General features: G+C 36.8%; 2 protein-coding genes across 2 annotated transcripts; one reads left to right on the forward strand and one right to left on the reverse strand.

Moving 5' to 3' along the window:
* The first annotated feature begins 7,336 nt into the window (after positions 1 to 7,336).
* LOC144648627 (uncharacterized) lies at positions 7,337 to 10,342 on the forward strand. Its single transcript, XM_078508138.1, has 4 exons — positions 7,337 to 7,475; positions 8,268 to 8,424; positions 8,875 to 8,983; positions 10,129 to 10,342. Exons 1-4 carry the CDS (start codon positions 7,403 to 7,405, stop codon positions 10,225 to 10,227), a joined length of 438 nt encoding a protein of 145 aa, XP_078364264.1. The 5' UTR covers positions 7,337 to 7,402; the 3' UTR covers positions 10,228 to 10,342.
* A 1,824-nt stretch (positions 10,343 to 12,166) lies between these two features.
* Positions 12,167 to 13,336, reverse strand: LOC144645112 (uncharacterized). The gene has a single exon (XM_078504591.1). The coding sequence runs from the start codon at positions 13,334 to 13,336 to the stop codon at positions 12,167 to 12,169; it is 1,170 nt and encodes a 389-aa protein (XP_078360717.1).
* Between the last annotated feature and the right edge of the window lie 782 nt (positions 13,337 to 14,118).

Genomic DNA, 14,118 nt, shown 5'->3' on the forward strand with positions numbered 1-14,118 from the left:
GCCTACGACTGGTATGGCACAGCTGTTCCGATTTAATTTCATCCAAACTTACTAGAGTGTTTTGTAAAAACGCTTGGCAAATGTTTTCCATTTTCTTGAGAGCCGAGATAGCCCATTGAAAAAATGATATTTAGCTTCAATAGAACTAAAAAGCGTCGATCGATGTGCCACGGGCTATTTTCCAACCGAAAACACTGTCGTTTTTAATTTATTACTTATGAAGAAGCATTAGAAACTTTACTCAGATTACTAACCAACGGATAAATTCTTGCTGTGGCAAATCCATTTTTGCCTTTTTATCATTACTCGGTATATAGTATATAGAAAGGCAAATGAAATTTGTCTCCACGACAACCCTACGAATATAAGAACTTACGTGCATTGAAGGGGTGGGCAATGTAGACAAGATGATTTACCTGGGCAATAAGAAACGCCTACTGATGTCTCGAGTTCCACTTATGTCCAGAAATGCACGAAATTACGAAAATACAGATTTTACGATTTATAGTTACGGCCATGCTAAAATTACAATCGTTCGTATCAAGAAATGGTCTATTGTTGTGTTTCAACTTTCCCATTAAGCACCAAACAATAGTCCTTTTGTTCGTGGTTGTCGAAGATAACCGGAAAAGCTCGTGACTTATCGGAACATTGTCGGTATGACAATTTAACTACACTGGGGGAGTAGGTAGCGTCAAATTTGTACTCGTCAGGTCAGGTTTCCGCGCCAGAAACTAACCAACGCTATGAAAGTGAAATTAAACCTCGAAACCAGAACCAATGCTTCAAAATCAGACCTTATTAAAATTTTTATTCTTACTTTTGAAGATACGAACCGACGCTTTGAATATGAACTCTCGCTTTGCTTGTTGTTTCTACTTGTGAAGACACGAACCGACGTTCAGAACTCAAACTCTTGTTGAAGATTTTATTCCCTCTTGCGAAGAAACGAACCCACGCTTAGAACACGAATCTTGCTTAACTTTTATCCACCCTTGCGAAAACGCGAACACACGCTTTGAACTCAAACTCTTGTTTAAGATTTTATTCACACTTGCGAAAAAACAAATCGACGCTTTCAAAGTTTACGACTCTCAGTTACGGTCTTGCCAAAATTACAAAGTTTACGATTTTTACTAAAGGTCTTGCGAAAATTGCAAATTTTACGATTTTTTAGTTGCGGTCTTGCGAAAATTATAAATTTTAGGATTTTTAGTTTCGGTTTTGCGAAAATTATAAATTTTAGGATTTTTAGTTACGGTCTTGCGAAAATTATAAATTTTACGATTTTTAGTTACGGTCTTGCGAAAATTATAAATTTTACGATTTTTAGTTACGGTCTGCGAAAATTATACATTTTAAGACTTTTAGTAACGGTCTTGCGAAAATTCTAAATTTTACGATTTTTAGTAACGGTCTTGCGAAAATAATAAATTTTAGGATTTTTAGTTACGGTCTTGCGAAAATTATAAATTTTAGGATTTTTAGTTACGGTCTTGCGAAAATTATAAATTTCACGATTTTTAGTAACGGTCTTACGAAAATACAAAGTTTACGATTTTTACTAAAGGTCTTGCGAAAATTGCAAATTTTACGATTTTTTAGTTGCGGTCTTGCGAAAATTATAAATTTTAGGATTTTTAGAGACGGTCTTGCGAAAATTATTAATTTTAGGATTTTTAGTTACGGTCTTGCGAAAATTATAAATTTTACGATTTTTAATAACGGTCTTGCGAAAATACAAAGTTTACGATTTTTACCAAAGGTCTTGCGAAAATTGCAAATTTTACGATTTTTTAGTTGCGGTCTGCGAAAATTATACATTTTAAGATTTTAAGTAACGGTCTTGCGAAAATTCTAAATTTTACGATTTTTAGTAACGGTCTGGCGAAAATAATAAATTTTAGGATTTTTAGTAACGATCTTGCGAAAATTACAAATTTTACGATTTTTAGTTACGGTCTTGCGAAAATTTCATTTTTACGATTTTTAGTAACGGTCTTGCGAAAATTACAAAGTTTACGATTTTTAGTTACGGTTTTGCGAAAATTATAAACTTTACGATTTTTAGTAACGGTCTTGCGAAAATTGCAAATTTAACGATTTTTTAGTTGCGGTCTTGCAAAAATTATAAATTTTAGGATTTTTAGTAACGGTCTTGCGAAAATTATAAATTTTAGGATTTTTAGTTACGGTCTTGCGAAAATTATAAATTTTACGATTTTTAGTTATGGTCTTGCGAAAATTATACATTTCAGGATCTTAAGCTACGGTCTTGCAAAAATTATAAATTTTAAAATTTTTAGTTACAGTCTTGCGAAAATTTTAAATTTTACGATTGTTAGTTACGGTCTTGCGAAAATTATTAATTTTAGGATTTTTAGTTACGGTCTTGCGAAAACTACAAGTTTTACGATTTTTAGTTACGGTCATGCGAAAATTATAAATTTTACGATTTTTAGCTATGGTCTTGCGAAAATTATACATTTCAGGATTTTAAGCTACGGTCTTGCAAAAATTATAAATTTTAACATTTTTAGTTACAGTCTTGCGAAAATTTTAAATTTTACGATTGTGAGTTACGGTCTTGCGAAAATTATTAATTTTAGGATTTTTACTTACAGTCCGACGTTCAGAACTCAAACTCTTGTTGAAGATTTTATTCCCTCTTGCGAAGAAACGAACCCACGCTTAGAACACGAAACCTTGCTTAACTTTTATCCACCCTTGCGAAGACGCGAACACACGCTTTGAACTCAAACTCTTGTTTAAGATTTTATTCACACTTTCGAAAAAACGAATCGACGTTTTGAACTCAAACTCTTGTTTAAGATTTTATTCCCTCTTGCGAAGAAACGAACCCACGCTTTGAACTCAAACTCTTTCGAAGAAACGAAACGACGCTTAAAACTCGAAACCCTGCTTAACTTTTATTCACACTTGCGAAGACGCGAACACACGCTTTGAACTCAAACTCTTGTTTAAGATTTTATTCACACTTGCGAAAAAACGAACCGACGCTTTGAACTTAAAATCTTGTTTAAGATTTTATTCACCCTTGCAAAGAAACGAACCCACGCTTTAAACTCAAACTCTTGTGTACGATTTTATTCACACTTGCGAAGAAAGGAACCAACGCTTTGAACTCAAACTCTTGTTTAAGATTTTATTCACCCTTGCGAAGAAACGAACCCACGCTTTGAACTCAATTTTTACGATGTTTAGTAACGGTCTTGCAAAAATTACAAAGTTTACGATTTTTAGTTACGGTTTTGCGAAAATTATAAATTTTACGATTTTTAGTAACGGTCTTGCGAAAATACAAAGTTTACGATTTTTAGTAACGGTCTTGCAAAAATACAAAGTTTACGATTTTTAGTAACGGTCTTGCGAAAATTGCAAATTTTACGATTTTTTAGTTGCGGTCTTGCGAAAATTATAAATTTTACGATTTTTAGTTACGGTCTTGCGAAAATTACAAAGTTTACGATTTTTAGTTACGGTCTTCCGAAAATTACAAATTTTAGGATTTTCTGTTACGATCTTGCGAAAATTATAAATTTTACGATTTTTAGTTACTGTCTTGCGAAAGTAACAAATTTTAGTAATTTTAGTTACGGTCTTGCGAGAATTACCAATTTTCCAAAAGGTCGGCCTAATAAAAACGATGCTATACAGAGCCTATCGACTATCGTCTACTTGGAAAGCTTTCACCGATGAGTGCGAGATTCTTAAGACCACGTTCGCTCAACTGCGTTATCCAACTCGATTAATTGACTCAACGATTAAGGCATTTATTCACGACCAAACCATCAGAAACAGGTCCAGTGTGTCTAACGAAAACTCAAAAGAAGAACCCATCAGGATCCCCATCCCGTTCAAAGACCAGAGATCAGCTGACAACACAAGAAAACAACTCCAATCACTGGGCAGCAAAATCGGCGTGCGCCTACAACCAGTTTTCACAAGCCGGAAAACATGAGACCTTCTGAAACTCAGGGAAGAGAAACCTAAAATCGTGAGCGAACAATGCGTGGTGTACTATTTTAAATGTGGTCTATGCGATATGGACTATGTCGGTTATACCAACCGACACCTGCACCAACGTGTTACCGAACACAGTTCTCAGAATTCGTCAATTGGAAAGAACATGTTGAACACGCACGGGATCTCAAAACCGGATCTAATTAACAACTTCTCAGTTTTAAAGAAATGCCGCAGCAAATTCGATTGTCTCATCAACGAAATGCTAATTATTCAAGACCTAAAGCCAACTTTAAACGTGCAAACTGACTCCATCCGCGCGGAACTATTTACATAAATTACGGTCTCGCGAAAATAACAAATTTTAGTAATTTTAGTTACTGTCTTGCGAGAATTACAAATTTTACTCTTTTTAGTTGCAAAAATTCAGAATTTGCAATTTCACGGACGATTTTTCGTTGTAGCGCTTTGTGAGTTTTACAATTTTTTTCGCGCTTTGTTATATAAATTGGAACGCATTGGTTAAGCGGCGCTGCGCATTTTATAAATCAAATTTGCGAAATTTGCGAATTGTACAAACTTAACGGTGTTAGAGGGGCTTTGTCTCGGATTTTAACAGCCGATTTTTGAACAGACAAAATATATATTTGCGTAGTAAGAAATCTGAAAATACTGGTCCATTCTTATTAACAATTGCGCTGTATGAACGGCAATGAAACTGTCAACTGGGAATAGATGGAATTAGATTACTACTTGAAAATTGAGTCTAGACTATTTCAGTTGCTTCCGCACGTCTTTCAAAAAAATTATAGCCGTAGTTTGATTTCTCTCCACAAATTGAAAGACAATTGAAAGACAATTTTTTCAAGGGTTAAGTTGCCTGTCACTGAATTCAAAGCAGTTTGGACCAAAAATCCACGAAATAACCGTCCCTTGCAAGTCACTTGGCCAGAAAAGAGGGCGCCTGAATTTTCACTTGCGAGAGGAGCTTCATGGTAGTTGCGAGATATATAATACGTTCAAAATTGTTTTCCGTTTCATCTTCAAAGTGCTCTAGCCTGAATTGTTTTATTGAACATTTTTAAAATACCAGTGAAAAGAAATTGTATTCCCGGGTCTATAGCCCTGTAGGCAAGCAACGCCGCTTAGTGAAGCTAACAGTCGAGGGTCATGGGTCGCGCATGTGGATAAAGCCGTGGGTAGCAAAAAAGTCTTATGATGTGGAGTTTGAGAAATGAAGAACTTTATAACTTTTGCATTCGAACGTGGTCAATCTACAACGGTACAAAATGGCGTAACTAAGCATGTTTATCTATGGTTTATATTCTAAAAGGGTAATGCTATTAACCTACAATGCTGGTGGTTCTTCTCTCGTGCATTGATTTTATCTGTTCTGCTCGTACATGTAACCCAGCAAATATCGTCCTTGTCAGTTCACCGTCTTTCGCACGCTTAGGAGCGTATTTCATTTAAAAATTACATATCAGTCTCTTGGGACTCCGCCCAATCCTTAAAAGCGTAAATTATAAACATACATAAATTGTGCGAAACATATATTTAAAGTATTTATTTTCTCTCGAGAAGCAATTATTTTCTTCGCTGTTTTTTATGCTTATGCAGCTCGAACATATTGAATCGGAGCAACCCTCACTAAATCAGCGAAGTGAAACACAAAAATGTTTTTGTACTTTTTTGTCGCCCTTCCCATAAGAATTAGTTAGGTCACGGCATGTTATATTCATTATTTTTAAAACTGTTTTTTTTTCTTATCAACTAAAAGTCTAAATCATAAAATCTGATAAGCTTAACCCGACTTGTTTGCGCATTACAGCTCTGTGCTTCTTCGACGTTTTACTTGAAAAACGTACTATAAACGTCTCATAATGGTTCCGAAATTTCTCCACAATAGACTAATGATCCCTGTAGTCCTTTTAACAATTTCCTGGTACAGTGGTCACCATAAAATCCCCGTAACACAGAGCATTTGATGGGGTTGTCATTCCTCCCATTGACTGCAAATTTATGAAACAAGTAAGGCCCATAGCCAATTTTTCCCCTGATAGTTTTGTTTTCTGGCGGTCACGAAAGGGTTAAAACCGACCAAAGCTTATTAGTTTTGTCTCTTAACTCAAGTTACCAGCAGCACACGAAATTCTATTAGAGGCGTTACATTAACTAGTTTTTTGGAAACTTGTAGGCCTAGTCAACCAGCCCATAACGGTCGCTTTTCAGCGGATCCAGGGGTACGCTTTTCGGATAGAGTCCCTCGAAAATGCCTTCTCACTCACTTTTTGAAGATTTTATTTGTACTTCGAAAGCACCTAAATTCCAATATTTCACAAAAAGGAATTGCACTTATTTCACTCATTCTTTTAAATAAACGAGCTTGTTTTAACGTCACGTCGCATGCCATTGCGCCAGAGACGCCTTATCAGGAAATGATAGTTGGGAGATATATGATACGTTAAAAGAAAATGCTTTCCATTTCATCTTCAAAGTGCTCCAGCCCGAATTGTCAGTGTTTTATTGCACATTTTAAATATACGGGTTAAAAGTGCGAAGTTGAAAAAATTGTTTATCCGGGCATATTATCCTGTAAGCAAGCCACGCCGCTTAGTATAGCAAACAGTCGTGGGCGAGGGTGGAGGTCATGGGAAGTGAAAAAGACCAAAAAAACAGCACCGTTTGCGGTTGGAAAATAGCCCTTGGCACATTGATTGACGCTTTTTAGTTCCATAGAAGCTAAATTATATTTTTTTCAATGGGCTATTCCGGTTCTAAAGAAAATGAAAAATATTTGCCAAGCGGTTTAACAAAACAACCTAGAAAGTTGGGAAGAAATTAAATCGGAACAGATATGGCAATACCAGTCGTAGGCGAGTATTTTCACAACTGGCTTCGATCTTCAGGTGGAACAAATTTAATATTATTTTATTAGAATATAGAGTTGCGAAGTTGATTTGGCAAGGGAGATATTTATTGCAGGATAACTTAAGACGAATAATTGCACAGAAACGATGCTAACTCACGACTACCTCTTTTACCGCTTTTTGGAATAAAATGAAGGCTTTGAAGTCTAATGAGCCTTAAAAATAATTTTCTAGAATTTAATAACAAGGCTTAAACTACCCAATTTCTCAACCAAATGATAGTAGTGTTTTCACCATTATATTTACACAATGTTTAAGGACAGTTTAAAGGTGTGATTGCAAAACGGCAGTTGGTATTTCGTCCGTGGGGATAAATATGTATTTAACACGTTTTCTCAGTTGAAAGGTGCAGTGAAAGAGACCAGCTGTTGAACAATATTTACCCGTGCATTCAATATATCCATATTTGTATTTCTCTTATAGGAAAGGTTAAATAGCCCTCCACAGGCACCAAATAGCTTCACTTTGTTTATCGCAACAAAGCTACCATGGCCTTCAAATTGATTTTCGCTCTTTTGATGTTCACATTTGCAGTTGAGGCTCTGCGGGTGAGAAACTGTGGTAAGCAGCATTTAAACATTCTTCCTCTTTTGCTTCAATGAAATATTTTTATCTCTGGGAAGCATTAATGTATTTACAATATAGCTTTAGACGCGCAATGCAATTCCAGCGGACATTGTTTTTAACGTTTTTGGATGAAAAACGTTTTCTTCTTGCAAATATCCTAAAATTCAATTCATCCGATTTCTTTTAATGGTCGATGTTTCGTTTGGTTCGCTCATCCCCACTTTCAAAAGCACACAATTATCAGTTGGCGCGACTTAGTGATTGTGTCGAACTGAGAAACATACCTAAAACATAGAAACTCAAGCAATAATTGATTTATTTTGTATAAGATTAAGAGTACTCCGCCTGATCATGATGACAGGAAACTAAAAGAAAAGCCATAATGAACAAAGATGGAGACGTTGGAAATGGATTAATATATTGAAAAAAAGCCATCCAGTTTGAAAAATACTGCATAGCTTGCAATTACCAATATTACTTAAATTCCCTAGTTTTTTTTCAAAACTCTTTTTGAGGCATCAAAAAGTAATTTTTCGTTAGTACCTGATATTAAGAAAAACTGGCGACATCAGACTTCTAATAGCTACCCACTTGAAACAGTTGGCTTTTTTGGACACCGTTTATAACGCATGCAGCTTCTTAGTTTAAAATCATTTGTCCTCTCTAATAAAGGGAATTCGCCTGTAAGGATCAATGACATAAACTTCTCACAAGCCATTTTTTTTTAAGAGACACCGTCCATAAAGCAGCTTCTTAGTTTAAAATCATTTGTTCTCTCTTATACAAGGAAAACGCCCGTAAGGATCAATTTCATTAACTCCTCCCCACTCAGAGCTGGTCGTACAGTCAACTTCAATGGCAGGTTTAGAGTGTTGTGGGCAACTGGAACCAGATTCAGACTTTTTGTCACCTTGAGGCGGGGAAGGCGTGTTGTCTGGCGCTCGTAAGTTTTACAGCTACGACCGAATTCAAACTTTGTTTATACTTAAACTACGAAACGTTTCAGCGGATCAAATTTCTGACAAAAAAATTTTATTTGGGAAATATACATGTTGCGGCAAAATTAAGTCCCAATTGAGCACTTTTGAAACAATGAAATCTCATGAATAGACAACAGGATATTCAATTAAATACACTAAACAGTTTAATTGACGTCTTCATGGTCAAGATAGCCTGCGTAGCAATCGATTGCTGTCAAAGCAAGCGAAGCGAACGAACAAATGAACGGACGGACGAGCGTGCAAGCGAGCGACGAGTTCGATTCGTTCGCTCCGCAAGCTTGGAAATGAATCGACTTCAAGCTGAAGCACTGATTTTTCAATGCTAACTAATTCCGGGTTGATGAATTAACAGTTAGATGTTAATTTAATGTTATTTGTCTTTTCCCGTTTAGCCAAAGAAACGTCGGTTGCCGCCAGTTGGTGAAGGGTCGGTGTCCTCCAGGACGCGGTACCTACAACGCTAAGAACCAACGCGTCGTACTGCCAGCTTTCCTTCCTGGTGTAAGTAATGTGATAAAAATGGATTTCTTGCTATAAGACTTAAAGGGGCTGAGTTACAATACCTTTTAAGGTTCAGACTTTTCTTCAAATCCAAAAAGCCAACAAGTAATAGCGGAACTCCAAGCGCAGAGCAGAGCCCCATACCTATAGAAAATTTCCAGAACCATGCTTTTAGTTTATCATGGTCATCATGGCTAGCGGCATGGTTCGCAGGCGCGTGCGCCTAGCGACGACGACGACGTACTTACGTATGGCCATACTCCAGAAATAGCTTAAGGTCAAGGTTAACTACAGCCTAACGACAGCTTATCCATGTTATGGTCAATTACCAGTTGTCAAAAGAAGGTATCCGCTGACTAGTATCACATGACCATATCGCGGGCTCAGATATATATCTCTTCGAGGTCGAATGATTTTGTGAAGTTTACCGCTGATAAAGTAATGGTTTGCATTGGATCGCGGGCTCAAGTCCTATATTTTTCTGTTAACGGTCAGTAAATTCGGATTAACAAAAAGGGCAAAGTAAATAACCAGGGAGCTCCGCTTTTAGGCTTGGCTAAATCTAGTTAATACAGTAGTCTGTATTCTGTTAGATAAAAGCTTAAACCGAAGTATGCAAACACCAAAAGATGTGATAATAAAACAAATAAGGAACAAGACAGGTGTAAGATACTGAGTAAAACAATTGAGCTAAAAACAGCAGCAATTTTCGAGGGTATCATTCACTTCAACTTCGAAGTTCTTTTAAAAACTTTCACTATTAAACTATTATCATCATCATTATCGATATCATTATCATCATCATTATTATTATTATTATTAGTAGTAGTAGTAGTAGTAGTAGTAGTAGTAGTAGTAGTAGTAGTATTATTATCATTATTATTATTATTATTGTTATTATTATTATTATTATTATTATTATTATTATTATTATTATATTATTATTATTATTGAGATGAATTAAGAACAACAAACCTAAAAAATCACAAACCGCAGCGTGCCCCTTTAAAATAGATTGTTAATTACTGCTTTTATGCGCGTCTATAACCCATATGAACGCAGACAGACGACCGCCTGTTGTTTCAAGCAGGCGACCATCGCTCGTTTAATGTGGGATCTTAACAGGTATATGTTTTATATTTCAGGGAACATACCAGGTAACAGGAGATCTGAGAGATGCAAGAAACATTAGAAGACGCATTGCATGCGCAAACTTCCAAGTGTTCATAAGAGCTCGAGGTTAATTTATTCCTCGCACTGCATGCATGAACATGCAAGTGACATAAGAGCTCGAGGTTAATGAATTATCTTGAAGAGATAAAGAGATAAACATAATAAAGTGCTGAATGAAACACTTAAGACGTCTTATTTTATGTATGTATGTACATGCGCACGTGACCATAATATAGGCAATGGTATTTTGAGCTCATATACCATTGACCACAAATTTGGTAGCCGATACGCGTCAACGAAAATACCTGGAGAGCTCAATCATTGCAATTCTTTGGGCGTTTTTAATTAAAACAATTATTCCACCCGCGCTTGTTGGATATTAGATTGTTATAGCCAACTCGGCGCTACGCGCCTCGTTGACTACCTACCATCTCATATCCAACGCGCACTCGTGGAATAGTTGTTAAGTATAACACCCGGCCCGATTTTAGTGGGTCAGACAGCTTACTTTTACAAACGTGTTTTTGAAAAGAGAATCCTGAAATAATATAAAATAATAAAAAATGTGCCGACGAGGCAAAATTGGTTTAAGTTACAAGCGGTTTTCTGAGGCGATCTTTTTGAACAAAACGCGATTATTTTTAATAAGCCACCGTAAATTTTTTGGGAATGACTTCAAACAAGCTGGCAAGTTCACTCAGATAGTTACGTGGTAGTCCTTACCGTAGATTTTACAAAATAGCAATTTTCTTAATATTGCTCTAAAACTGCTCTATTTTCCTGTCCACCTCAACTCCCGCTTCATGTGATAGCTATCTTGACCAATTATTAAAGATCGGAGATTTACATCCAATCTTAGCAATCAATAAAATTGAACGATTTTACGCCGGAATATTGAGAAAATGAAACAAATTATACAATTGCAACTTGCAAAAAAAACTTTTGATTTGTTTTCATTATTTTTTGAAGCTAGCGCTAGAACACGATATTTCAAAGGTTCATGCTATGACTTAGCATGAAGTTTGAGCGTGTTCGTTCGTACGGTTTAAAAGATTTCTGACTTAAGATCAGGTACTTTTGCTTTCTTAATTTTTCGTCGCTTTGCAAACCTGCATGGCGTACTTAATTACTCCGTGTTGTTGAACGAGTATTTTTATTTTCAAATTCCCCACGATTTTCTTCCGCTTGGGAATTGCACGTTCAAAAGCAAAGCTACTTTGTAAAATCTACAGTTAGGATCACCTGATCATCACGTAACTTTCGGTGAAAAAAACTTTAACAGTTTGCCAGCTTGTTTAAGGGCATAACAAACGATTTCACCGTCGTGTTGTTTTTTTTTAACAAAAGGCTTCAGAAACCGCCATGAATAACTTAAATAAATCTTGCCTAAACGTCACATTTCTGTGAAGATTTAACATTATTTCAGGATTTTACTGCCAAGCTTTAATAAATCAAAGAAATCGCTTAATGCGGTTTTCATTTTCAAAAAATGCGTTTTTAAAGTAGCGTTTAAAACACGCGGGCCACCTTAAGAATCCACAAACTCTTTTTGAACACAGGAATTTCAACAGAAAAAAATATTATGTGATGACGAAACATCTAACCGTATCAAACAATATGTGTCTTCAAACAAAAACACTTTAAAGTGGAAAGCGGCAAAGTATAAGAAAGAAGGAGTTCGCAATGTCCATTTTCATTTCTCGAGCCAGCAAGTTTAAAGTAGCAGATAACAGAGCTGCAGGTAGCATTTATTCTCAATCTCTACGATAAACTTAAAATTATTCACTGTTTTCCGGGATCTTTTCCGAGGTTAAGAATATTTACAATTCGACGTTTCGATCAGTTTCACTGATCTTCTTCAGGCTGTTGTTAAAAATGACAATATGGCGGATTGTTTCTCATGTTCAGCTTGGTAACCGCGCCAATAAATCGTGACTATTATACGACGTATGTGAAAAAAGGCGGGAAAATGTAACGAGGTCTGTCAAGTAATTTTACATTTGTGATACTTCACTGACTATTATAGTCTCCCTCACGATCGAAGAAGGAGTTCAGGATTGACTTCCACGTTTCAACATGATCAAAATTGTTAAGGACTTTCATTCCGCGATGTTTCTGTCGCAGTGATTCAATTCCTTCAAGAACTTTCCTTTGTCTCAACCCCCTATCTGTTGCTACGATTTTTGCGTTTGTCCAGTCAATACTTTTCTGGCACTCAATAGTGTGTCGTGCCAGGCCTCCATCTTCTTTGCCCATTCGTCTTTCGGCCGATAGAGTGTTTCCTTTTTGAAGGTCTTCATTTGTTAATCTGACTTTGTCCATGTGTTCTTTCTTTCGTGTTTTGAACAGGCGCCATGTTTCTCCTACGTACACTGAATTCTGGAAGGTACACGGAATCTTATATACAACACCTTTCTGCTTTTCACCAAGGGGCTCTTGACATGTACGTTTAATCTCTTTGATCTTTCTTCCAGGCTTGAAAGCAACTCGAAAAGAGTGTCGGTTAGCAGTTCTCCTGAACCGCTCAGACAACCCTTTTAAATATGGTATGGTCACGGTTCCACGACTTTCCTGTTCTTCCTGTTCTTTCTTGTCTGTCTGTTGATGTCTTTGCTCCATAAACCTTCTCACGGTCTCTCTGGGATACCCATTCGCTACAAACACGTCTTCGACGTTGTTCAATTCTTCTGCCAGGTGTTTTTCATCGCATAAGGCTCTCGCTCTGTCAGTAAAACCTTTCACAATCGCTCTATTCATGCTTTCTGGGTGATTGGACCTTTCCTTTACATTTATGTTTGTGCGAGTCTTCTTGTAATAGACAGAGCATTCTATCTTCTTGGTCTTCCTGTCTACAGTCTGTTTCAAATCAAGTACTGGTAAAACATCTCCTTCTTGGTCTTCCTTTGTAAACACAATTACTCCTGGCTCAATGGTATTGAGGTGATCTAGTATTTCTTGAGCTTCTCCTTCTTTGCATTTGGTCTCACTATCATCTACGTACCAGAGCCATTCATTTAGGGGATACGGAGACATTTCCATAGCTCTCAATTGGAAGTCTTCCATGTATATGATTGCAATTTCACTCGTGGCACCAAGGCCTATTGGTCCACTGTCCAAAACAAAATGGCTTCCTCCGTATTCACAATAGGTCAGATCGAACATCCACTTTAACAACTCCATTATTGATGTTACACTCATTGTAACATCATCATCTTTCCACTAGCTCCAACGCTTTGTCAATAGGTATGGAAGGGTACAAGTTCTTAACATCATAGCTGACCAGAATCTCATTTCTCTCTACTCTCCAATCTTTGATTTTCTCTTTGAGCTCTCTGGAGTTCTTAACATAAAGGTCACTCTTCCCTTGTATAGTTCTTAATATTGGGATTAGGGTCTTTGAAACCTTCTCAAAAGGGGATCCTACCATTGACACAATACCTCTCATTGGTACTCCTTCTTTATGGACCTTTGGCAGTCCAGTGAGTCTCGGTGCATGGCAATTCTTTGGTTTTAAGCGGTTGCCTTGATCTTCCGTTAACTCCTTTTTACTGACTATTCTGTCTATAATCTTTCCTCCGTCTCGACATACTTTGTCTGTTAGGTCCCAGTCTTCTCCTGCTCTTATTGAGGGTCTCGCTTTGAGGTCGATGAGTACTTGTTTCATCTTGTATTCGTAACTTTCCTCGCCCCCCCTGCTCTCATATCGATCCATGGCGACCATTATCCGTCCTTTATCCGCAGGTAGGAACACTTTCTCTTTGTCTTTCATGGCTTTTTTCTTTCCTCTCATTTCCTCTTTTGTTAAATTCGTGGTGTAATTCTTGTCCTTCGTTTTTCTTGAAATCTCTTTCACTTCCTCTCTAAGCTCGTCTATTTCTCTGTCAACTTCATTTTCATTCACTTTTCTGCACCGAGACTCACGGGACTGCCAAAGGTCCATAAAGAAGGAGTACCAATGAGAG

The sequence above is a fragment of the Oculina patagonica genome, chromosome 1 (genome assembly GCF_052425735.1).
Source record: "Oculina patagonica isolate OP01 chromosome 1, crgOcupat, whole genome shotgun sequence".
Classification (NCBI taxonomy): domain Eukaryota; kingdom Metazoa; phylum Cnidaria; class Anthozoa; order Scleractinia; family Oculinidae; genus Oculina; species Oculina patagonica.

Excerpts from the sequence above, each read along its gene's own strand:
- LOC144648627 (XM_078508138.1), top strand. The coding sequence starts at position 7,403 with ATGGCCTTCAAATTGATTTTCGCTCTTTTGATGTTCACATTTGCAGTT. Across the intron at positions 7,476-8,267 it reads TCTGCGGGTGAGAAACTGTG|GGAAAACGCCCGTAAGGATC; the intron begins GTAAGCAGCATT and ends TCTCTTATACAA. Across the intron at positions 8,425-8,874 it reads AGGCGTGTTGTCTGGCGCTC|CCAAAGAAACGTCGGTTGCC; the intron begins GTAAGTTTTACA and ends TTTCCCGTTTAG.
- LOC144645112 (XM_078504591.1), bottom strand. The coding sequence starts at position 13,336 with ATGGAGTTGTTAAAGTGGATGTTCGATCTGACCTATTGTGAATACGGA.